This window comes from Mauremys mutica, chromosome 2 (genome assembly GCF_020497125.1).
Source record: "Mauremys mutica isolate MM-2020 ecotype Southern chromosome 2, ASM2049712v1, whole genome shotgun sequence".
NCBI classification, from domain to species: Eukaryota; Metazoa; Chordata; order Testudines; family Geoemydidae; genus Mauremys; species Mauremys mutica.
In genome coordinates, this window is record NC_059073.1 from 201,647,110 (window position 1) to 201,674,256 (window position 27,147).

Sequence of the window (27,147 nt, forward strand, 5' to 3'; positions counted from 1 at the left end):
TACATACTAGCCGCAATGGAGTACTGAACAGGAACGAAATGAAGGGACCATAGATGTTTAAAAGCCTGTGGACAATTGACTTTATAGCCCTTTGCACTTCTGTACTGTCTTCCAGCAGACAAGGTCACAATACTTCATGAACAATCTTCAGTTACACACCACTCTTGGAACAGGCACAGAGAGGTTAAGCAACTTGAAGGACAGACAGACTGTGGCAAAGCTGGGAAAAGGACCCAGATCCTCCTGTGCCTTCGCCATAAAAGTCTATACTCCCTGAAGTTTAATTCTTTGCTCTCATAAAATCAAGGAAGCTTTCCCCCACAATTATGAAATATTGGTACAATTCCAACATACATGTCTACTCAGATCTCTAGTGTAGAACATCCTGTTTTCTTAGTGTTATTTGTCCAGTGTTACTTTAGAGCAAGTTTACAGTCTCTTGCTACTTGGCATTCCTTTGCTAACACCAGAAGGGGTAAACTGGTATTACACAAAATGCAGCACCTATTATTCAGGTCTGTTCTCTAAGTAATGTAGCGTTAGGATAGAATTCAGTTTGGTTTACAAATGGTAGAAAAAAAAACTTCTAGAATACTCAGTTTTATGACTCCATGACTGATGAGTCAGTGGCCATATTAGAACACAACTTAGTTTTTTTACATCAATTAACATTGCACAAGTACTTAAAAAATGGAAGTTTATTTGTCTTTCAATGGCTCAAATAGCAAATAAAAAGAATTGGGTAAGGCATCAGCCTAAGACCAGTGACATTTCTTCTGTCCATTAGCTTCATTACACCTCAGTTCCCAGTACACAGTTCAAAGCAAAGTCAACGTTAGTGGTTAGACTCCCTGGTTAAATAGACTGAAAAATGAGTACACAGTAAAGATGAAGACTGGCCTACTTGGCTATAGTTACATGAGTAACTTTAATTTTGCACATGGTAGTCTACTAAGTGTATGTACAAAATTCCTTATGTATAAATATTTAACATGACAAGAGTTGTCTCTACAGTATCTATTTGTTAGTGTGTAAAGTACACGTTACTTAGTTTGCTTGAATGCATTTTGGACTGTCAGTTATAGGTTTACACATGTATAAAAAAGAGTAATAGTTTGTGGAATCAATCTTCCCCTTCTTACTCGAGAGTCCAAAAGCCTCAAATCCTGGCTTATTTTTAGCAATAAGATACTGAACACTGTACTAGTGTGCTAGTATTTGTTTTCTGAAGCAGCTGAGGCAATACATTTTATTTGGAGAATTTGGATGCAGATAGTAAGTGTTTCTGTACTGCAAAGCATATTTGATAACATTAACTAGAAAAAGTTGCTACAATGCTCCCCATTATGAACACAAACTAGACTAAACAGTACAAAACCTGCAAGTAGCTTCCAAACAACATCATGGTCCCATAACTTAGTATCACGAGGACAAAGGAAGAAGTTACTGATGACACACCAGAATTTCCCAAACACCCTAATGCAAAACACATTAGCTCTACTGAATGAGCTCCACTCTGCCCAACTCAGGGAGTTAAAAATCCAAACACCTACAGACATTAAACTACTTGCAAAACGGTAGTTCCAAAGTGCCAGCATGTTAAGTGATAAGTGCCCATTTCAGGCTTAACTGCCATACAGCCTTGTAACCTCAACCGTACATGTAAATTCCAACCCCTTTAAACTACCATATTGTTTACTAAATCACAGGTGACAGTATGCTCTGGGCTATTCAAAATATCCAGAGTATGGCACACATTAAGATCAGACACTGCTAGCAGACAGCTAGTTAGCAAGACCATTCACATAACTTCACTCCACACTAAAGGATATTCTCCCACATTGATGCATAGGGATGCATCAGTCTCGATGCATCAAGATGAAAATACAGCCTTAACTATGTAATCTGCTATTTCTAGGTTTTTAAATTAAGGCATATTCAAATGTTTCCATTTAAAAATTTACACCACTTTAAATTAATCAGATAATGCAGACCCACATAGGAATGACTCAATATAACTGTATGCAGATACACTGCCTGAATCATTTTCTCTTCTATAATTTGCATAACTCAATGGCAAAACAGCTGTATACCAGTTTGTTTGGTATCATGTTCACAATTGTAATTTGCAAGGCAGTAGAAGACAAGACAAAGTTGAAGATTTAGTGATACAAAATTTATGCTTTACAAGAAACCACAGAAAGTAATACTTCCTTCTGTTTACTGTTAAAGAAAGACTGCCTATGAAATACTACATTCAGAAGAACAGTGATGGTAGGCAATTATGAAATGGGTTGAACTTTGCTTCTCTTGAAGCCACATTAAATTTTTTCAGTGAATTTAACTGTGCAGTTCCAATTCATGCTTTTAGTGATACATTACAATTTCCAAAATGTTAAATTTCAGTCATTTAAGCCTCTGATGGCATGCTTATAAATTATGGTTATTAGCATGGTCAAGGAAGGAAAGGATTTGGGCCTTTGATTATAAAATGCAACATCTTTCTCTGATCCTCTTAGCTAGGCTTTTCCTTTTCTTCTTCCCATTCTTCTCTTTGCTGTCTTCCATCTTTCTGGCTCTAATTTCTCTCATTAAATCAAAAAATACCTAAAAAGAAAATAAAAGTTTACACGTCAATGCAGTTATCTAAATTAGCATGCGTTCATGTTGTAACTTTACATAAATATGATCTACTTGAGATCATGTGTTTGGATCAGAGTCAGCTAAATACAGTATGTCTAGGTAAAAGGGATAAATCAGCCCTAAGCAAATCCTGCAAGAATTATCCTACTCTTTCTAGTCTTCAAAAGGATATGCAGGTTGGGTTTTTTTGATGAGGGAGTGAGGCTAGCTACCCTCTATCATTACTGAGCTGCATGTGCTCCTGAGATGCTTATACGAGCTCCATAAGAGCTGAACTTCCAGCCTGAAACACAACTCTGCCATACTATGCCCCCATGCATGAGGTTTCAAGTTTATTTCCATTTCATACTAATCAGATGGAAGAAAAAAATCCTTTGCATTTCACATTACAATACCACACAGATGGTGAAGACAGGCAGAAGTTAAATATCTAATTTGCAAAGTGTCATATTAGATAGTAAATGTTTTATTGTAAGTATCTGTTTTCTGAGGTCATCCATATTTTAGTCTAAAAATGCAATTAGAGTTCTATTGAGGATTGGATATACCCATATTATGGAGGACCCAGTATGGTCTCCTGAGATTAGAGTTGTTCATAAGAAACCACCAGTCTAGAAACAACTTAATTATCCAATGCAAACTGATAGGTTATCAAGCCTCAAGTAAATGGTCTTTAAAAGAAGTCACCCTGAAGTTACAGCTCAAAAGCAAGTCTTTTGGAAGGCGAATGGAATTGCACATTGGAGAAATCTGAGACCTCGACACGTTCAGCTCAGAACGCAATTCTTCAAGAGCCCATTGTCAATTCAGGCTTTGATAAGACTCCATTTCTAGAAGACTCTGAAATGACCACCACCACAAAGCACACAGGGGCACGGAATTGGTCAGCTTCCAGGTGCTACTACAATGTTATTCTCACTTTTGCAAATGGACTTCAGACATACGAGAGCAACAAACTGCCCAGTTCTATGAGTTTTCCTTTTGGCAAAAAGTTCTCTATGCTCAACTAGAGCACAGAGTGAGCTAGAAAACCATAGTTCTGTATATCCCACTACAGTACTCTTGTTCTATAGCTATGTTCTACATAGAATTACATTTAAGAAATTAGTATGGGATCCAAGTGATGATTAAAACTTAATGAGCAAGACTGTTACCTGTGTTACACTTAAGGCGGTTGAGGAAAGAATATCTAGGTTTCCTTGACAAAAAGTCAGCACAGCTATATACACTATATGAAATTTTCATTAAGATAAAATGGTGTTTACTTCTATGACTTGAGTTACCCATGTATCTAAATCTGTGCTATGAGAGACAATCCTCCACTTGCTTAAGTAAATGCTACAGTATTTAGCTGCCTATTTAACCTACTTCTGCAAATGCCAGGAAGGCTCTTCGCTCTTAAGTGCATGTTGTATAGCTTTGCCAGCATCTCTCTATTCTGGACCGCAGCACTCAGACTCTGGATGACTGGAGACCCTTGTGTCCCATACCAAGCTATTCCTTTGATTTGTCCACTGCCAGGGATCTGTAATTTACTCTACCTTTTGTGGGCTGGTTGCCATTTCACCACTAGGTCTGAAAAACTTCAGACTTGTAATGGCCATAGTTTAAGTGGTTATAGAGCTGGAGATAGTTCCCTTTATGACACGTCATGTGTTGAACTTCAGAGAGCTGGAGCATTAAAGTAACATTTGTTGTGTCATTAAAAAGATGCATAGGTAGATTGTGTCTGAATTGGCAATTTTGTAAGGCTATAATAGATTGATACCAGCTGCAATTCCATGCACCAAGAACTAGTACATACCAATTTCTGATCTATCGAAGTTTGACCGGATTATGTTTTGCTGCATGTAAGTGAACTGCACTTAGCCACTGACCCAAAGACACTAAAATTACCATTTGAAAAAACTGTTGCAGAACCAGTTGCTCTAGTTAGGAGTTAAAGAAAAAAAACAAACAAGAACAACTTGATGGTAGACAATTATTCCAAAACAGTCCACCTTCCATGTTAGGCCATCAAGTTGCAACTGGTGACCTGACTTCTGACATCTTAGATATGATGATTTCCACTGGGGATTTTTCAACAGCGTGATCAGATTTGTATGTAGGTTACCAGAAAGGAGAGGTTACCACATTAATCTAAGCTACTTAATCCCCTTGTCTCTTAATACATTTGCTTTCCACAAGGCAAAATACTGTTAGCAACCAGATACTGTGGATTTCAAAACAGTTACTGAAATTTAGAGTGCAAGACATTTTAATTCTGAACATGAAATTTAACCAGTCTTATTTTTGGAGACCAGATTCAAGCATTGTCCCCCATCTCATTGCTTTTGCCTCAAAATAAATGGGGACTACCTATGTCTTTTCTTGCCCATTTCTGAGCAAGGCTGCCTCTGTGTCCTTTGACCCTCATGCTGCAGCTCAGTACATTCTAAGCTGTTAAACATTCATTCTTTATCTGTCTTGCCCATGCCCAGGTATCCTCTGACTGAGGGACAGGGCCGCCCGGGGGGGGGGCAAAGGGGGCAATTTGCCCCGGGCTCCGCAGGGGGCCCCCCCAAGAGAAGAGCGGAGGCTCCCGCCTCCGCCCCTCTCCTGCAGCCTCAGCGCATCAAGCGCCGAGTCTCCGGCCGAGCCCCTGAGCCCCGCCCCGCTCAGAGCCGCGTGGGGAGGGGCAGGGCAGCTGCCTCCACTCGGCATGGAGCTCACAGCCCCGCCCCCTCACCACGCGGCTCTGAGCAGGACGGAGCTCAGGCCCCACCAGAGATGCGCTCGGGTAAGGGGGGGAGCGGGACGCGGGACCCGCCGCCGCGCAGCCCGGTCTTCGGCGGCGGGGGGCCCCTTCTGTTCCGGGACCTGCCGCCGAAGTGCCCCAAAGGCCCGCGGCAGGAGCCCCCCCGCCGCCGAATTACCGCCGAAGACCGGGCTGCGCTTCAGCAGTGGGTCCCGCTTTGGCGGTAATTCGGCGGCGGGGGGGCCCCCGCCGTGGGTCTTCGGGGCACTTTGGCGGCGGGTCCCGGAACGGAAGGGCCCCCCCGCCGCCGAAGACCCCGGGCCCCCGGAATCCTCTGGGCGGCCCTGCTGAGGGAGATCAGAATCCTTCCCCTACAAAGCCATTCAAAATGTCAAACAGTCATGCCAGCATTCTTCCCTTCCTAGAGGTTAGGAGTCTCCTGGTCACATTCAAAAATATTTAGGAAAGTACTGAAAAACAAGTGTAGGCCAAGATAGAGTCTCATTACCAATTCCTTGAGACAGCCTGTCACCTCCTCAACTACCCCTTCAAAATCTAGCCAAGTTTGTTAAACTGTCACCATCCAATGGCTGAACTGGTGGTCTGTTCAGTTCCAAACTGTTGAGAAAAGAAGGATCAAGAGTGCATGGAAACTCAGCAATCCACACTTGAGGATGCCCCTTTAGAACATGGTGGAAGCACACTGAAGAGGCAATGCAGGGAAGTTTATAGTTCCACTATCATTGCTGTACCTGTTCAGTGGTTAAAGGAGATACAGTTCTCTACAGCAGCTAGTCCAGGATTATTCACAAGAATTAAATTTAGCTTTTCATGACAAGGGAAAGTACATCTGGAAAGCAGTATCCATGAAAGATTATTCAGGGCTTTTACAGAACCTTGATTTTTAATGTTTTGTACTGAAAGGTCATTACCTTGTCAACATTAGCTCGTGTTTTAGCAGAAGTTTCCACATAGTTAACGTTCCACTGATCAGCTCTGTTCTTTGCTTCCTCTACAGAAACTTGCCTTTTATCTTCTAAATCTGATTTATTACCAACTAGCAGAAAGGGAACGTTTTCATCTTCTTTTACTCTTAAAATCTGCTCCCTGGAGGAGGAGGAGGAGGAAAGGAAGAACATTAAAATCTACACAGGTATTATTCCCAGAAAAGTCCACAAAAAGGTAGCATTTTTATATTTACCTTGTTACAGTAAATGCTCATTTACTCCTTTTAGAAAGTTTAGAAGGTGTGCAGTGTGCAACTGCATCATTGTTCACTCAAACTATGATCCACTATAATCTTTTCAGCAGTACTAATCACAACCAATTATTCCCCATTTGGGTAGTTGAGCATTTGATTTTTCCTTCTCAAGTGTAGTACTTGGCACTTATCCTAACTGAATTTCATCTTGTTGATTACAGACCAAATCTTCAATTTGTCAAGATGGTTTTGAATTCTAATCCTGTTCTCCGAAGTGCTTGCAATCCCTCCCAGCTTGGTGTCATCCACAAGTGCTCTCCACTCCATTGGCCAAATCATTAATGAAAATATTTAATAGGATCTGACCCAGGACAAACCCCCACAGGACCTCACTAGATATGCCTTCCCAGTTCAGAGCCACTAATAACTCTGAACAAAGATCCTTCAATCAGTTCTGTGCCCTGCCTGCTACTAATGTCATCATGTACTTGAGCTGTTTAAAGAGTTAACCTACAAGAAACTCAGACCATGCCAACATCCTGCTCAAATCCTCTCTGAAAGCAGACAGTTCTAATCAATAAGTTTCCAGATGAAGACCTACAAACAGGAGTTTAAAAAAGTGAAATTCAATTATGTCTCAAAGCAAAGACGTATTATGCATGTTAGATAAATTGGATATTCCCTTTAATAACTAAGGCATACCAGTTGCTACAACAGATTCCACTCAGTTGCGTGAAGAAAAAGCAGAAGAGAACCTGCTAGCAACCACTAAAAAGCCCACATGTATAGCACAAGTGTATACAGCTTCTGCAAAAGGGAATCTGGGAAAAGTGCCCTGTTAGAGCTCTGTGCCCTGACCAACCACAGTTTTACAGAAAAAGCAATCAAGTTTCCAAACTTCCTGTCACAATGTCCTTCCTTGGTGTTCTACTCACTAGCATTCCCTCAGATTGATCAGGAATGCCCAGGAGCTCAGATAGACAGTTCCCAAACATGGCATGGTAGTGTTCTTTTAGCATTAATATTAAACTGTGGAACCTGCTCTAGAGATTTCTTCCAATAGACTATTCTTTGTCTTACAGAAGAGCTGAAAAGGATTAAGTTTTCTACCCTGCAACCCCTCCCCCTCCATGCCCAAACTAAATATCAGAAATATCAAAGGCTGGTCTCTTCTGTTTCTGCTGGGTGTTTCAGTATATATATTGTAAATTCACTTTAGCTGAAAGAGTAGTGTTTTTCAATCTTCAATAAACATTCTTTGTCTGAAGCTAGTCATGTTAAGTAGATGTTGCATTAACTGTTTTGATGACTAAATTTCTTCCTCTATATAGGTGTGTGTGTTTTCACTAGTTCTAGTCAATTTTGCACAAGAGACAAGATCTGAAATTTTAATTTAATAAGTAGTTTAAAACCATTCATGCCTCCCTTATTTGTCAAAAGCATCAAGAAAGGACACACCCATATCCCCTCTTCCATTCCAGGCCACCTTTAAAAGTTTTCCTTAATATATTCTGATTTCCAGTACTAATTTTGTTTTGACCCATGAAGACTGGTCTAGTAGGCACTTACTGTGTTACTGTTACCCTGTTCCTAATCTCTCATCTTAGGGTATGGCTACACTTACGGTTTGCAGCGCTGGTAGTTTGCAGCGCTGGTCATCCAGCTGTGCAGGGCCAGCGCTGGTGTGTGGCCACATTTGCAGTATTTGCAGCGCTGTTGGGAGTGATGCATTATGGGCAGCTATCCCAGCGTTCAAGTGGCCGCAACGTGCTTTTCAAAAGAGGGGGGTGGAGTGGGGTCTAGTGTGACAGGGAGCGGGGGGAAGAGAGAGGGGATTTTTGGAGCCAACACTGTGTGTTTAGCTTCCTGCATTGAAAAATCAGAACATGTTTCTGACCCCTTAGTCTTAACTCTTAATTGCAAACAGCCTGCAGCCAACACAACTCCCCGCTGTTTCACTCCCTCCCTTCTTGCCTCTCATTTGATTGTTTACAGCCAGGTACAGATGATCACAGCAAACAGGAGCTCTGTTTTTTTATGCAGCCTCTTTGTTTTGTTATGAACAGCTCCATTGCTTATCTAAAAAACAAACAGCTCCTGTTTGCTGTGATCATCTGTACCTGGCTGTAAACAATCAAATGAGAGGCAAGCAGGGAGGGAGTGAAACAGAGGGGATTTTTGGATTGGAGCTCGTTCATAACAAAGAGAGTAATTTATAAAAGCATTCTGGGATACACCTTATATCCTGGAGGCCAATCACAGCGCTGGTGTGTGGCCACACTTGATGACCAGCGCTGCAGCACCAGCGCTGGAATCCTTATTCCCCATGCTGAGTGAGGTGTACGGCCAGCGCTGCAGCCAGGGAGTTGCAGTGCTGGAAGTGCCCTGCAGGTGTGGCCACTTACTAATTGCAGCGCTGGTGGAGGCTTTCCAGCGCTGCAACTCACCAGTGTAGCCATACCCATAGACTGGAAGCTGAGCCAGAGACCATTTATGATTGGTATAGTGCCTAACACTGGGCCCCTAGGCAGTATCACAACACACATAGGCAATCCAGTTCTGCTGCTCCCTTGAGCACTTCTTAAACATTTTAATGTTGTGAAAAGTGTCTGAGGTTTTTGGACCTTTGACTTGCCAGTTTAACTGAGCACCTGTAAATTACTAGTGCCTATTTAATACTAAAGTTAACATCATTTCACTATTACTACTAATGATGTAACCCATCACCCATACTTGGCATTTCCTATTGTGCTACATGCCTGAGAGCATTTTTAAAATATACAGTTCATATGGTCAATAAGGCATATATTTTTATTGATTTTGCTTCTACAACACTAAAATAAGTTAGTTTCAACAATATGAGTTTCCTTATCCAGATTTGTAGCTGGGTTCTAGAAAATTTAGGTATATTTATTGTCAGATTAATTAAAGAGAGGACTCTTACTCTAAATAGGGATGCAACAGGTTCTTGTTTCATTAGACCAAGCTGAAGTAGTTCTAGAGCAGAGGTTCCCAAACTATGGTCTGCAGACTACCAGTGGTCCACAAGCTCCATTCAGGTAGTTTGTGAATAGTTCCCTCTAAGGTGCAGCATGGGTGGCTGCACATGAGAGAATGAAAGGCCACCCACCTAATTAGTGGAGCTGCACAGGCATATCTCCACTAATTAGGTGCCTGGACCTCAGAGAAGACAGGTGTAACATGAGTTGGTGGCCTTAGGTGTAATGGAGGCAGGTGGGAGGGGAGTGTGGGGTGAGAAAACGGGATGGGGGAATTTGGAATGTGCAGGGCTGCAGCAGCCTGAGAAAGTCAATTTTCCCAGACCCAGTTTGGGGGCTGCCACAGCAGGAGAGAGGGCATTAGAAAGGTAAGACTGCTGGTGTTAAAAATCGGAGTTGTGCACTTTTTATTTGTAGAACAAAAAAAATTACGTTTTTTTGTATAGCGCTTTTATCCAAAGTGTTTTACAATAGTTCGCTAACAGTACAAACAGTATTTGGAAAGATTAAGTGGTCTGCCAAGACCTTCAGCAATTTTCAAGTGGTTTGCGAAAAGAGTTTGAGAACCACTGTTCTAGAGCATGTAGTAAGCAACTTGTTTCTGCAGCTACTGCTGAAGCCTAATGCTATTTGCATAAATTACAAGACTCAGTTTTTCTGTCTGCATGGTCTTTTGGGGGGGGTGGCGAGGGAGGGAGTGAATCCCTTCTGACAGGGAAACTTTATATTTGTAATACGTTGCTGCAACTGCCTTGAAGTTGTAATGGAATCTGCCATATTCTGAACTAAAGAAAGCTTCTTGCTCTTTAAAATTGCTTTAGCCTGGACATTTCTCATATGGCTTATTCACATCCTTTCAGACTGAATGGATGGTGATTGCACAACTGAAGAGGAAGGTATTTTCTTGACTTTAGGGTAGAATTTTAATATTTAGCATCTTAATTACAGTTTTAGCAATAGTATCATACCATCCATTAGTTTCATCCTCAACCCACAGACTCCTAGTCAGATCATTTCCCCTCACTTGAAGAGGATGCATCAAAAAGATTGACTGCTTGTGCCTTGCATTTCTTCTGCCCTATTACCAGTTTGGAACCTTGTGGGCTGTCTCCCCAGGAGACTTACATTAGTTTCCCCTGGAATTTTGACACTTCCAAGAGAAAACAAAATAGCTATGGAGAGCTATTTACGCCTTTTCTTGGCCTGGCCACATTGCATTGGGGAAGTTTGTTTTGTTTATTTTGAGGAAGCTGGTTAAAATGGAATGTCTACTTAGTGGTTTTTGATGGCACTTTATTTCCAAAAAAACAGAAGGCAAATGTTTAACTCAACTGTTGATCCCTTGCAGCTCCAAATGGTGGGGCTCACAGGAACAAACAAGATTGCATCAACAACTATACTTCAGAAGCAGCAAAGAATCCTGTGGCACCTTATAGACTAACAGAAGTTTTGCAGCATGAGCTTTCGTGGGTGAATACCCACTTCTTCGGATGCAAGCATCCGAAGAAGTGGGTATTCACCCACGAAAGCTCATGCTGCATCCGAAGAAGTGGGTATTCACCCACGAAAGCTCATGCTGCAAAACTTCTGTTAGTCTATAAGGTGCCACAGGATTCTTTGCTGCTTCTACAGAACCAGACTAACACGGCTACCCCTCTGAAACTATACTTCAGTACCTTCAACTTAATTATAACTCAAATGCTTTTACTATTAAGTAATCTCATTATCCTTAGAATATTGCTTCTATTGCTGTCCATGGTTGGATGAACATCAATAACCACCCTCATGAGGTGGTTGTGAAGTGCTGTGTAATCTTGCCAACAGTAACTATTGTTAGAGCCAATAGTACTAACTCTTAGAGTATGGAAAGCTTGTTAGCCAGAGCACAGGAATTTGGAGGATAAATCCTGCCACATGCTGCTCTCCAGGATACTTCGTTTCTGTTTGAAAACTGAGTATGTGACCTTTTGTACTACATATTCTAGCACATAGCAGCCAGATGTGCAATCGCTGGCCTCTGTTTGCTCCTGTTGGTACTTGACAGGTTAAACAGAGAAGAGAACCAAAAAAAGAGCATGGTATAGAACAATGGGTAAAACAAGCAGAGTAAGTTACCAGCCCTGGGACAAATGAAGTTTGGGATCCAAACTGCACAGCAGCTGTGCAACCTACAAGACAGTCTGGCGCTTACTGCTATCGTAACTATGGTCAGGCCCATCAGTTTGGATAGTAGTGCGCCTGTTTACAAGTCAGTTTAAGTGCCAAAAAGCCACTGAATTACATAGGTAGGCAGTCTGCCAAGTACCTGCTCCAACAGTGGTACTAAAGATTTGTTTCATAGTATCTTAAAGACATGCCAAAAATACCTGATCAGCATAGGAAAACACATGGCTGCTGTAAGTCTTGAGATGTCAAGACAATACACAAGGGTGCAGTCTATTCAAACTTTCATAGCTATGAAACAGCAAAAGACTACAATAAAAGTTATTGTATAAGAGGAATCTGACAGGTGATCAAGACTATTTTTATGAACTCACTAAAATATATTTAAATGTGTAATTTCCTCATCAGTTTACCTGAAGTCTGCTGTAGCTGCAAAAGATTCCAGCTCTGTGATAGAGAAGACACACAGAAATCCCTCTCCACTTCGGAAATAGTTATCTCTAATTGCAGCATAGTCCTCCTGGCCTGCTGTATCCAATATGTCTATTTGGACCTCTTCCCCATCCAGAACTACCTTTTTTCTGTAGCTGTCTGCTTTGGTAGGTTCATAGTCTTCCACAAACTGAAAACAAAAGAACAGTATAGGATAAAACCATATTAATATTCCCAAATGTGTTGAAACTACACAAACATCTCCATCTGGATTTTTAATGTAAATACATGATGAAATATATGTTTTTCTGGGTCAGTAACAACTACATAGCTCATTTATTCAGGCCAGAAGAGTACCTATATTACAGTCATATGAAGACTTGACAAAATTAAGTCAAGCCCATCTCATGCCAGCAAAATAAGATGCTCTTGTGAGCTGTATGGGCACCAGAGGTTCTCACTTCCTGCTATTACCCAAAAACAAAATTCACACAATTTAGGGCCTCTTGTCTCAGTTTCTACAGTATTCTAGAGCATCAGCAGCATACTTTTGTTGTCTTGGGTAATGTCAGAATGTCAAGCTGATTTTGACCAGAGTTAGAATATTGGTTTATTTCTTACAAGTACTCAAGTCACTTAAGGGTATGTCTACACTGTACACTCCTTATGGTGGCATTTAGAATACATCCATGCACTTCCCTTTAGCATGAATATAAAAAGCAATATAGACCATGAGGCACTGCTTAGGCAATGAACACATGCCTGAATCCTTGGGGTATGTACCCTACATGGCTTTCTATATGCTCAAGCAGCGCTGCCCCTGTCTACGGTGCTATTTAGCAGTGTAGTGTCCCCCAGCCTCCCAAGCCTTTCCCCAACACATGTAGCTACACACTGCACTGTGGATGCAGCTAGCTTTTCACTGTGGAGTATAGCTATGCATACCCTACACTGCCACCAATGGTGCACACTACAGAAGTACCCCAAGACTACTTAGCCAATCAATGGTAGTATTTTGCATTGACAAGTGGTAAGGGAGAACAGGAATCCTATTACTAATCTCTCTCAAAGAAGTTGAGCAGCACCCCCAATAGAGTGCAGATCCCTTCTGAACCAAGTCTCCTTGATAAAGCTTGTCTAGAGCCCTGTGCGGATACAAAATCTGCATCCACAGATTTGCAGGGTTCTAAGGATATCATTAGAACATACAATAGTTTATACAAAGTTTGGAAAGGATTACTGAAGATAGAGAGAACAGCACAAAAACTAAGTTTGAGTTACTCAAAGTATGCCCTCAAGTACGATCAAGAATTCATAAGTGCAGAGACTGTTGAAGCTGAAATCGTCAAAAGGAACTTAAAACCTCAGTTTTGGTAATAGGAGAACCAAAGCTTTTTGAAGTTTAAAAGCTTGAATACAGCTTGAACAACATTAGTGACTACAAGGTTCAAATAAAGGGATACTACTCAGTGAGCGATAAGAGGGCTAACTGACAGGGGATTTGAAAAAAAACTGCTGATTTATTGCTCTTTTTGAGATTATAAAGTGAAAGTTTGGGATTTCTTAAACTCACATTTTTATATTCAACTTAATGGGTAATTCATATAATAAAGCTTTCAATTCTTCAAGCTAGTTTATTTGGAATTCTTTAAGAACTAGTTTTAAAATGATCATACCAATAAGCTTAAAGCTACTTAGCCATTTCATCATTTCTTTCTGAAAATGAAGTAGGATGCAAAACATTATAAAGTTGGATTCTTACCTCATCATACATGAATTGCAGTGTTAAAGCAGATTTTCCTACGCCACCACTTCCCACCATGATTACTTTGTGTAAAGCCAAAGAATTCTGACCTTTGGGCTTATTTGCAGCCATCTTTGGATTGCAGCTATTTGACAGAAGTAAACAGAATCTAGAAGGGGAAAGGAAGTACTTCCATTAGTTAGTGCTTGTGTACTGTTTAAACAGCTTACTGGTAAAGTTTCAGGGACGTATTCAAGGAACTTGTTTCAGTTGTTACCCTTAGTTCTCTCTCTTTTAGTGAAGGTAGGGTATGTGCCACATGTCTATCTGGTTCCTACTATTTTCACTACAATGATGCTGAAGAGGTTTTTTTTTTTTTTTTTAAAGGTAATCAATAAATAGCAAAGAAAGCCCTCTCCCATGAAACAGCAGTGCAAACTAGCCAAGACTTAGAGATTAAAATATGTCACCTGCTTGTGGAGCACAGCATGTTTTCTTAAATGCGGTAAGAGTCATTTGTATGTTTGTCAAACTAGCAATACTTTTAAACAAGATTTCTCTTCTGACAAAAACAAGTTAATATCACACAAGAAAACAAGCTGTACTACATCAAAGGAAGGAAGTGAGAGGTTTGTGGGAATTTACAAGTTAAATAAGTACTCAAAATATACTCCTAATAAATTAAGAGTGCAGTTAGTGTAGTCTTTGAATGGAAAACAAAACCCAGATCTGAATACAACTTAACCCCTTACCATCAAATGGCATAGTTGTGGCAAAAGGTGGAAGAGCTAAAAGTATATTTTGGTTTAGAACCAAATCAACTTGCACTCTTATGATGCAAAATGCTACCACCATGCATCCAAGTACTTAACATTTGCAATTTGTGCCTCAATTCCACATCTTGTTACATGCATGTAGCCCCCCTGCAACTCACTGACTTCAATGGATTCTGCCTATGCAGATAGTTGCAGGATTAGGACCCAACTGTGTACAGCAAGGAAACTCATATGTATTATAGCAGGGGTAGGCAACCTATGGCATGTGTGCCAAAGGCAGCATGAGAGATGATTTTCAATGGCACTCACATTGCCTGCATCCTGGCCACTGGTCCTGGGGGCTCTGCATTTTACTTTAATTTTAAATGAAGTTTCTTAAACATTTTAAAAACCTTTTTTACTTTACATACAACAATAGTTTAGATATATATTATAGACATAGAAAGACTTTCTAAAAACATTAACATGTATTACCAGCACGCGAAACCTTAAAATTAGAATGAATAAATGAAGACTTGGCACACCACTTCTGAAAGGTTGCCGACCCCTGTATTATAGGAAGCCAGCAAGAGGTCATTCAAACTCCAGTAGAACTTTGTGCTCCTTTAGTTCAGTCCCTTCCTGAGGGCTTAGGCGAGTACCATCCTGGCAGACTGGACTGTTCCCTTTAGAGTCAGCCAGTGCACTCCTATAGTGGACCCCCTCTTGTTTTAGAAGTGAGGATTCCCATCCTTCTAAATATTGTGTTTTGATCCCTTCACTCTCCTTTGCTCCTTGGATTAAAATACCAAGTCTCAAACTCATCTTCAGACAGTGCATTAATGACTGCTACACTTCTAGTACATTAGAGCTTTACAAGTTCACACTAACTAGGAACTTAACATGAATTACAAAGTTTTGCTAACTAGCAAAGGTAAACAATTACAATGAACTTACTCAGGTGACAAAATAGTTTGGTTTTATGCAGTATTGTCATGTACTATATTATGAACGTGTATTGAACAGATTATGAAGACCTCATAACACTACAATTAAGTTTCAGTGTAGAGATGCCATTTTGTTTGCAGGTTAGTACATTTCAGTAGTTTAACTGCTAAGGTATAAAGTAATTTTCATAAGTGCATATGAACACTTCAGTTTGAGCCCATGTACTGAGAGGTTATTAAAAATATAATATGCCATTGTAATATGGAAAATGTCAACTGAAACTTCAGTCCCAGGCTGTCTAAAAAAAATCTGAGATCCTCTGGATCACATCAGTAACGCTATTCATTATGTTGTCAAAGAATTCTGAAAATGCAATTGAAAATTAAGTGGCTTAAATTGTTTCACCCATAAAGGTTAGCTAAGTGAAGGAAGTCTGAGCAAGCTGCTGTACTAATTATAGACATGAGGCAGACAGATATAGCAAATATATTCAGCTTATCTACACAACTAAGGCATTAGTTACCCTTCCCACTTAGAAGATTTACACAATCTAAAAAGACATAACACATTCACTATTTAAGACTTAGAATTTTGTTGTAATATCCCTCAGCTATAGAGTGACAATATTTCTCTTGAGTCAATTTAGGATGAAGACATATATACACATTTAAAGCCTGACAAAAGTATAAAGACACTTGCGCTGTAGCGTAGTTGTAGCTTATGACAGCATAAGCTCTGTCACTCAGGGCTGTAAATAAGCACTCCCCTAAGTGACATAGTTACACCAACATAAGTGTTTGCGTGCACAGCACCATGTCAGCAGGAGAATTTCTCCAATTGACATAGCTTCTGCCATTTGCAGAAGCGGGTTTTTATGTGGATGGGAGAGCTCTTTCCCATAGGCAGAGTCTTCACCAGACAAGGTGCAGCTGTGCTGCTGCATGGGTAGATGTGGTCTTAGAGCAAATAGGACTGGACACTTCACACTAATCTGTATCTAAGAAAAAAATCTTTCCTACAGACATTGAGTAGTTCAGCTGAATTCAATGGGGCTACTGACATGCTCATGTTTCTGCAGGCCATAATTAATGCCAATACCTAGGAATTTCTGATTGACTGTTAGACTACAGTGTCTTTGAAGGCATCTGCAATACTTTAGAGACAATCAACTAGGAAATTCACATTTGTCCAAAAGTTTTATCTACTAAAGCTATACCACTTTAAGAGTGCTATACCTGGAAGTAAGAGAAATTGTTAATTTCACGTTACTCTGTGATAGTACTTTGTAATTGTTCTCTCTATAGTCTATTGTTTAAAGGCCATAAGGATTATTCTGCTTGCATATAAATTGTAAAGTATTTGCAATTAAAAGACTGTCAAGGGGTTTTTTTTGTAGTCAAGTCTTTTTCAAATAGTGCCCTTGATAGTGTTCCTTTAAAGTTAAAGCACAACTGCTTGAATCAAGGAAATAGGTGCAAACTTAAATCAGACTGGCTAACCAATTAGCCCTGTGCTCTTTGAGTCACACCATCAGCCTAGTTATTGCAGCACATTTCAAGTAAGTACCAATGAACTGCATTCCTACAAATGGGTGAGATGTTCAAGATTAGATACAAGTTTTGCTATATTGAGTTTAAGTCTTATCAGAGAATTTAATTACAATAGATCAAATTTTGCTGTGGGAAGAGTTCCAAGGTCAGTATTCAGTTTTTGTATTAAGGTCTTAGCGATCCAGAAGACAGCACAATTAACTAAACTGGCATGTGCTGAACACCTGTAAGGACTGAGGGATGAGTTAAAAACAGGAAATTAAGAGTTTAGTTTGCATTTTTCCATGGAAAGACATTCTGGAACAAACATTCCATGAGACAAAGCTGAAAAGCATCAATATTAGAAGAAACCTGAGAAACCACAGCAAATTATGGAGGTGCCTGGTAGCAGCTCCATACTTATGCTGTTTCCTCTAGAACTAGGTGGCCAACTGGTGTGAAGTTTCACAGTTTTGAATTCATGTAGTTTGGTTTTTATACAATAGTACAAAAATCAGGGCTCTGGCTGTAGTGTTCCTGGGCAGCCCTACTTTGATGACATAGAAAGAAAAAAGTGTTATCTGCATAAGCCATGGTAAAGAGGTCTGTCCCAACTAGATCTGGTGCAATGGGTAGTTTTTCCAATGTTGGATTCAAGTCACTTTTAGCTATTACCCACACTAACTGAAAGCTTATACACTGCACACAAGCCTGATGGATGGGGGCTGAGCACACAAAGCTGTATCGTTATAAGTTACACTTGATTTCATTCTACAACAGAAGAGTTCATGTGCAGCTCCTGATGGAAAATAGACCTCCGAGGGGGATAATGCAGTTGCTGACTGTGTCCATTTCCCCACCCACTCCATTAATAAAAACCCAGTAAGACTTTTTTTAAATAAAAAGCTTCATTTTGAACCTTTAGAGTTGCCACAGACACCCTTGATAAGCTTACAAGAGCAAGGAAATTAAGGCAAGACATTTATAACCACAGCCGTACATCGTAGGGTCTGGTGCATTGTCTACCTAAGGGACATTTGCCTTCCCTCATTCCCTTCTGCACAGAGCCCTTTACCATATTTTTCCTCCCAATGTTAAGTGTAAGTCTCTGAATGAGCTGGCTGTGTTCCCCCCCTCCTCCAAAAAGAAATCTAGAAAGGGCATATATGCAGGAAAGGTGAAAAGTAGTAATACTTATGGTCGTGGTGTGTGGTACTGGGAAGGGGTGCGTTTATGGCTGAAAAAGTACAACTCAATCAGCTTAACTTAGTTTCCTTTTGTGGAAGTAGGTATCCTGTGTAGCAACCATTACTGGTACTAAAATACAAACACTGAATCATGTCACAATGCTCACTGTCATCTCCTTATTCACTACAGGTTCTCAGATCCTACCTCCACATTCTGTTCCATACACCTCAATACCAGGAAAATGACAGGCCAGAGTTCAGAGAACAGTGAAAAGGGCATAGTCTAAACCAGGGGTTCTCAAACTTGGTTTGCAGCTTGTTCTGGGTAAGCCCCTGGCAGGCCGCAAGATGCTTTGTTTACCTTTATTTAATGGTGTTAAATATTTAAGTGTTTTTAATTTATAGGGGGATGCTTGCTATGTGAAAGGGGTCACCAGTACAAGAGTTTGAGAACCACTGACATGTTGCAAGTCTTCAGGAAATGTCCCCCTCTTTGGAGTTATTGGGTAGAAACAAGGGTCTGATGGGGACTATTTAAAGAGACTGACTACACTGTGTTTAAAGCTTTATTAGAACCTATTCCTATAGTGCTTAAATGCATTAGTTACAAGAAAAATTTACAGACTATAAAGGGCATATTTGCCTCTTCTTTGATGCATGCCTAACTCTTGCACTGACAAATTTTTGAGAAGCACAGACTCCAAAAATGCCTCCCAGCTTATCAGAAAAAGTCCTCACTCACCATGATGTGTTCCAATTTAGGTTCAACAAGTCCATTAGGAGAAAATGTTGGGTAAGTTAAGCTTTTTTTGAAGTATGATGCACACTTGTTAGTTTCAGAATCTTCTCATTTGTATGAATTCCTTGTATTAGACTATAGTAAGTAGGACAAAAGTTTCAGAAAGTAACAGCAAAAATAGAACTAGCTATAAATGTAGGCATCTGACCCATTGGGATAAATTACAATGTGAATTTACATTCAAGTTTCTACAAAGATTTCTGGTAGGATTTTTTTTCACATGACTTGCTCAGTTATTTCTTTCCTCTAAGGTCTCTTAATGCCCTATACCTGCTGAGATTAATCTTCATAGGAAGTTAGGCACACCCATTCTTTACAAGGACCTCATTCCTTCTCTACTTGCTCAAGATGTAAACAAAGGAAATGACCACCTGCAACCCCTTTATTCATGGTAGTGATGCCATTTTTCCCCTGCTGGAATAAGCTCCTCATCTTATTGTGAAAGTGTCTAGAACCAATTGAGAACTCTTAGCTACTTTGGGATAATAAATGTATTCTGGATTCAAGTTTAACAGAAAGCACTTTCAAGTTGTTATACTGGTGTGTTCTCAAGCCTGCGCCTCAGAACTCCCCTTGTGTACCTATGAATACAGTAAAATCTCAGTCTCGTGTCCCTATCCTACTTTACCCAATATCTAATCTTATTTTGGCTCCTTGAAAGCTAGGTTTGTTTTTTCAAGTAGTAGTACAAAAGCATGGGGTTAGAAATTGAGGCACTCTTGTTTGTGGACACATGACTACTGATGTCAAATTCCCCAGTGACAGAAAGATTTAGATCACTGCAAAATTTAGAAGTAACTAAAAATTATGGAAATTCCTTTGCTGTGACTGTCTCGCAGCAAACCTGGACAGTTTTTTGTTGAGAAAATATGGCTGTAGAAATCTGAACCCTGCAGATAAAGTGCAGGAAATCAAAGGCATTTATGGGATCAGTAACTGCAGAATGTTGTGGATGAAAATTACATTTTTAGTATCAGAGTTTACTTTTCAGTTACTGTAACATTCAGGTGGCTTTTCAGTGCATATAGAGGAATCTCAAATCTTAACATAGTATACTGAAGATAGAGAGTTTGCTAAATTAACAGGGCTGGCGACCTGAGAATACTTGTAATTTATATGACATTGAGAGAAATGGAAATCATTCAAACATCTGAATTAAAGAAGCTCTTCAGGGAGTTTCCAGTTTGCTTCTCGTATGTCCCAATGAGAAAGCTGTAAAGTTTCTGATGTCCTGCTATCCTATTCAGACTAATGATACCCAAAATGATCCAAAACTTTGTGGTGGTATCACAGTTAGAGTGAAAGTTTATAACGGCAATGGGGAAAAAAGCTTTGTATACACTGGCTGCCACAGACTGTATAGAATAGGTTTTCTAACAATAAAAAATTTGCTTTGGGATAACACCTAAACACAAAAATCAAAAATTACACAGGCCATTTATTCACTGCAGGAGTTACACTGCTACAGAATGCAGTTCTTTAACCAGTTCTACTTCACAATTATCTGAGTTTCTGGTAAACTGTCTATTGTTGGTCAAGCAATGCAAGGTCAAATAGATTCCATCAAGTTGAGTGTAATATGCACAGCACAAAAATTAAATTAAAATTAAGCATGATTAATAAAACTACAATTAATAGTGCTACTAATCATGCTGTTAAATAGAATACCATGTATTTAAATTTTGGATGTTTTCCACATTTTCAAATATACTGATTACACTTTGTATTCTATGTTGTAATTGAACAATGCTCACTTTATATTACTACAGATATTTGCACTGTAAAAAACCTAATACAAATTCTGTAGCGCAATCTCTTTATCCTGAAAGTTGAACTTACAAATGTAGATGTACAAAAAACCTGCATTCAAAAATGAAATGTAGAACTTTAGTGCCTACCAGTCCTACTTTTTCTTCAGCCAATCACTCAAACAAATTTGGTTACCACTTGCAGAAGATAATGCTGCCTGCTTTTTTACAATGTCATCTGAAAATGAGAACAGGCCTTTGCATGGCACTGTTGCAGCCAGCATCACAAGATATTTACATGCCAGATGAGCTCAAGATTCATATGTCCCCCCCTTGATGCTCCAACCACCATTCCAGATTACGTGTCCATGCTGATGATGGGTGCTGCTTGATAACAATCTAAAGCAGTGTGGACTAATATGTGTTCATTTTCATCATCTGATGCAGATGCCACCAGCAAAAGGTCAATTTTCTTTTTTGGTGGTTTGGGTTCAGTAGTTTCTGCATCAGAGTGCTGATTTTCTAAGGCTTTGGCTACACTTACACTTCAAAGTGCTGCCGCGGGAGAAAGCTCTCCCAGCGCTGTCCGTACTCCACCTCCCTGTGGGGTATAACGGACAGCGCTGGGAGCGCGGCTCCCAGCGCTGGGGCTTTGACTACACTGGCGCTTTGTAGCGCCGCAATTTGCAGCGCTGCAGAGGGTGTGTTTTCACACCCTGCTGCAGCGCTGCAAATTTGTAAGTGTAGCCAAGCCCTAAGACTTCTGAAAGCATGCTCCATACCTCACCCTTCTCAGATTTTGGAAAGCACTTCATATTCTTAAATCTTGGGTTGAGTGCTGTAGCAATCTTTAGAAATTTGACACTGCAAATTTGACAAAATGCAAAGATACCAATAAAAATGTTCTTAGAATGAACAGGTGCTGGGTCATCCAAGACTGCTACAACATGAAATGTATGGCAGAATGTGGGTAAAGGAGTGAAGAAAACACACAACTCCTTGAGGGAGAATTGTGACAAATTTAATTAACTTTTTTAAAATGAGTCAGCATGGAAACAAGTCCTCTGGAATCATGGCTGAAAAGAGGTATATGAATCCTTAGTGCATCTGGCACGTAAACATCTTGCCATGCCAGTTACAACAGTGCTATGCAAACACCTTCTCTCACTTTCAGGTGAGATGGTAATTAAGTGGGAAGCATTATCTCCCGTAAATGTAAAAATCAACTTGTTTCTCTTCATGATTGGCAGAAGTAGGACTGAGTGGACTTGTTTTAAATTGTTTTATTTGAGTGCAGAAAATATACAAGTTGCATTTTCATGACAAAGTAATTGAACTACAGTACTTGTATGAGGTGAATTGAAAAATACTATTTCCTTTATCATTTCTCCAGTGCAAATATTTGTAATAAAAAATATAAGTGAGCACTGTACATTTTGCATTCTGTGTTGTAATTGAAATGGATATATTTGAAAAATTAGAAAAACATCCAAAATATTAAATTTCAATTTTATTCTACTGTTCACCAGTGTGATTAATTTGAGTTAATCGCTGGAGTTAACTGCGATTAATCGACAGCATCAGCATGCATCTGACGAAGTGGGTATTCACCCACGAAAGCTCATGCTCCAATACATTTGTTAGTCTGTAAGGTGCCACAGGACTCTTTGCTGCTTTTACAGATCCAGACTAACACGGCTACCCCTCTGATACTGTAACACACACGGGAATCTGATCTTGAATTATGGAAGTAGTCATGTGGCCATGAAGTTAATCATGTCTAGATACAGGAGGAAAGACCAAAGGAGGGGAGCATATAAATAAGTGCCTCATTTGTTTTCCAGGATGAATACTTAAACTAGATCAAGACATGCACATTTGTTGCCCAAGCTTTGCTTCCCCTCTATTTGAATGGCAGGAAGTAGAGGCCCATGCAATTATCTGATTTTCTCAAAATTAGAGTATTTTCATAGTGTCATGAAACTAGTTTTATTCCACATCCCTATACATACAAAAAGGTATGTCACTTTGACAAACTGCTTCTGAAGAATCCCAACTGCTTTAACACTATTGCTACTTAGTTTTCCAGAGTAAAATGTTGGAACATTAACAGTTAGATACACTATGAATGCCCCAAAGTCAGGAACGATGTGAATTACTGACCACCACAAATATTAAATGCCAATATCTATACTTTGCTTGAATGAAAAAGTTTAACCCCTATCAGACTGAATTTCACCTTACTAGATAAAATGAACATAACGGGGCAATTGAGTGATCCTTCCCCCATTATCCTGACCCAGTTTCTGCCAGTCAGAGGCTTAGGGACACCCAAAGCATGGGGTTGCGTCCTTGACCAACAGCCACGATGGACCTATCATCCTGAACTTTATTCTTTTTTTTAACCCAGTACTACTTTTGGCCTCCACAACATCCCCTGACAATGAGTTCCACAGGTTGACTGTGCATTGTGTGAAGAATTACTTTTTTGTTTTAAACCTGTTACCCAATTAATGTCTGACCTCCTGGTTCTTGCCCCTTTACAGTACACAAACTTCCCTATTCACTTTCTCCACACCACTCATTTTAATAGATCACTCTCATATCCACCCTTAGTCATCTTTTTCTAAGATGAATGGTGCCAGTCTTTTTAATCTCTCCTGATACGGAAGCTGTTTTGTACTCCTAATAATTTTTATTGCCCTTCCTGGCATGGTTTCCAATTCTAATATTTTTTTCAGAGGGGATGACCAGAACTGCACACAGTATTCAAGATGTGGGAACATGATTTATATAGCAGCACTGATATTTTTTGTATTATCTATCCCTTTCCTAATGGTTCCTAACATTGTTCTTTTTTGACTGCTGCTGCACACTGAGCAGATGTTTTCAGGGAACTATCCATGACCATGCCAAGATCTCATGTGGTAACAGCTAATTTAGACTCCATCATTCTGTACATAAAGTTGATTTTTTTTCTCCCCACATGCATAACTTAGCACTTAACACTGACTGTCATCTGCAATTTTTTCACCCAGTCACAAGAGATCCTTTATAACTCTTTGCACTCAGTTTTAGATTAACGATCTAGAGTAATTTAGTATTCTCTGCAACTTTGCCACCTCACTGTTCATCCCTTTTCCCATATCATTTATTAATATGTTAAACAGGACAGGAACCAGTACAGATCCTTGGGGGACCCTGCTATTTACTACTTTCCATTGTGAAGATTGATCATTTAATTCCTGTCTTATTTCCTATCTTAACCAGTTACTGATCCATTACAACTGCTTACTTTGCTTAAGAGCCTTTGATGAAGGACCTTGTTTAAAGGAGCTTTCTGAAATCCCAAGTACACTATATCAACTGGATCACCTTTGTCCACACACTTGGCACCCTCCCTCCCACCAAGTTCTCATGTATTGGTAAACATTTTCCCCCTCACAAAAGTGGTGTTGAGTCTTCCCCAACATACACAGCTGATAATTTGGTTGTTTTCTGTAGTTTCCAATCAATTTGTCTGGTACTGAAGTTAGGCTTACAGACCTGAAATTGCCAGGATTGCCTGTAGAAACTTTTACTGAAAAAATTGGCATCACATTGGAGAATAACTAGTCATCTGGTACAGAGGTGGGTTTAAGTGATAAATATGCAATTGCAGAACTGTGGTGCATATTCTGAGTTCCTTCAGAACTCTTGGGTGAATGCCATCTGCTCTGAGACTTACTGCTTAATTTATCAATTTGAGGTCAGAGGAAGTTTTGGAACAATTTGCAACAGTTCCTCAGATCTGTCTCCTCCTAAAAAGAATGGCTCGAATGGGGGGGGGGGAATCTCCCCTACATCCTCTATAGAGGAGAGAAATGCAAATAAATAGTTTAGTTTCTCTGCAATGGCCTCACCTTCCTTGATTGCTCTGTTAACACCTCGATTGTCCAGGGGCCCCACTGTGTGTTTGACAGACTTCCTGCAGCTAATGTACACTTAAACAAAAACAAGAGAGTTGTGTGTCCTTAGCTAACTCCTCTTTAAATTCTTTCTTGGCCTGCCTTATACTTTTACATGACTCCCCCACCCACCCCCATCAGCACAGTCTGTCATTCCTATATATTTAGTACCCTGGTATAACCCCATCCCTTTGATTCTCCTCATTCCACCAAGTGTCCATGATGCCTATTAGATCAATATCCTCATTTAATTCCAGGTACTCTATCTAGCTCACCCATCTTATATACAATGCAAGAAGTCTAGATTCTAAGCACTTGCATATTTGCCTTCATGTGTTGTATTTAAATGGGACTGTTTCTCCTTAGCCCCTACCTGTCCTTTACCAATTTCTTTCCTATCTTTAATAAATTTCATCTCTAAGGGATGTCTCTGCCTACAACATGTGCTCTTTCACACCTGTGCTTTCCAACAATACTTAGTTTAAAAAAATTTCTACCACCTTTTCACTTTTACACACCAGCAGTCTTGTTCCACTTGGTTTAAGTGCAGCCCATCCTTCCCAGCTCCTAATCTCACTTTTTTTTTTAGGTCCATCTAACAAGATAAATGGACTAACAGCAGGATACCAAGGGAGGAGACAGTTGACAAGAAGGAACCCAGGAACCAAACCCTGGTGCCACATTTCTAGTCAAGGGACACCATCATAGGAACTAGCCACATCAGCCACACCATCAGGGGCTTGTTCACCTGCACATCTACCAATGTGATATATGCCATCATGTGCCAGCAGTGCCCCTTTGCCATGTACATTGGCCAAACCAGACAGTCTATGCAAAATAAATGGACAAATCTGACATCAGGAATCACCACATTCAAAAACCAATAAGAGAACACTTCAATCTCTCTGGTCACTCAGACCTCAAAGTGGCAATTCAAAAAAAATAAAATCAGACTCCAACATGAAGCTACAGAACTGGAATTAATTTGCAAACTAGATACCATCAGATTAGGCCTGAATAAAGACTGGGAGTGGTTGGGTCATTACAAGACCTAAACTTAATTTCCCTAATACTAATTTCTCCCTATTGTTACACACACCTTCTTGTCAACTGTCTGTAATGGGCCACTCTTGCCAGTTCAAAAAGATTTCTCCTCCCTTGGTATCCTGCTTTTAATTGATTTATCTCATTAGATGAACTTAACACTAGTAAAGCAACCCACGTCTTTTCATATATTTAAACCTGCTCCTGTATCTTTTACTTCATACATCTGAGGAAGTGGATTGTAGCCCACAAAAGCTTATGCCCAAATAAATTTGTTAGTCTTTAAGGTGCCACAAGGACTTTTTTTTGCTGATACATACTAACACAGCTACCACTGAAACCTGTAATAAATCTCAAACTCTCCTTCCTACACCATCTTATTCACGCATTAACCTGCAGTTCTGCCTGTCTTCATAAAACTGGAAGCATTTCAAAGAATGCTACTGTCAAGCTGTCTCATGACAGTGAGTGCCAACCACAGAGCAGACTGTCAAGAAGGGCACCCCCCATTGAACAATAAAAATTTAGTAACACGTCAACTCCACAAACCCTATAACAGGGTTAGCATGGAGTCTGTTCCCCTGGGCACTGAGGTCTGTGTCAGGCAGGCAAGCCTGCCTTTGTGATACATGGTCCCTTACACCAAAATTCACAATATTCAGTATCAGAGGGGTAGCCATGTTAGTCTGGATCTGTAAAAGCAGCAGAGTCTTTGTGGCACCTTATAGACTAACAGACGTTTTGGAGCATGAGCTTTCGTGAGTGAATACCCACTTCATCGGATGCACCCGACGAAGTGGGTATTCACTCATGAAAGCTCATGCTCCAAAACATCTGTAAACAATATTCAGGTTACTCCCAGTCCTAGAGGGCCAGTCACTTACCCAGGTCAATTGCATCCCAGATCTCCCAAGACAACGCTTGTAGCCAGTAATCAACTAAACATGCCTTAAGAAATTAGAGTAATTTACAAGGTTAAAGCAGGTAAATACATAAGTGAGTTTTAGGTTTCAAAAAGTAGCTACTATACATGCAAGCTTTATATGTCCCTTATGGCTAAGCCAAACTAAGCAACTTGGGGATTTCTTGCTTATGCTTAGAAATATTACCTACTCTGAATTCCAAGCAGCATAGCAATACAGTTCCTTTGTGAGACATTGTTATTCCCTTCCCCCAGAGTTCAAGCTGATGGGACCTGACCTGCACATAAACTCATCCTATCTTTGTGGGTGTTGGGGGAGCAAAGTCTTTCTCCTTTGATGTTTCACAAT

General features: G+C 40.0%; 1 protein-coding gene across 2 annotated transcripts in view; it reads right to left on the minus strand.

Moving 5' to 3' along the window:
• Window positions 1-680: 680 nt before the first annotated feature.
• Window positions 681-27,147, minus strand: part of RALA (RAS like proto-oncogene A) — a 43,562-nt gene continuing 17,095 nt past the window's right edge. For both annotated transcript variants that reach the window (XM_045006249.1, XM_045006250.1), the window contains 4 exons: window positions 13,938-14,088; window positions 12,157-12,365; window positions 6,313-6,487; window positions 681-2,607 (listed from right to left, as the gene is read on the minus strand). In XM_045006249.1, coding sequence (XP_044862184.1) covers window positions 2,485-2,607; window positions 6,313-6,487; window positions 12,157-12,365; window positions 13,938-14,051 — 621 coding nt within the window. In that variant the 5' untranslated portion in view covers window positions 14,052-14,088 and the 3' untranslated portion in view covers window positions 681-2,484. The remainder of the gene's footprint in view (window positions 2,608-6,312; window positions 6,488-12,156; window positions 12,366-13,937; window positions 14,089-27,147) is intronic.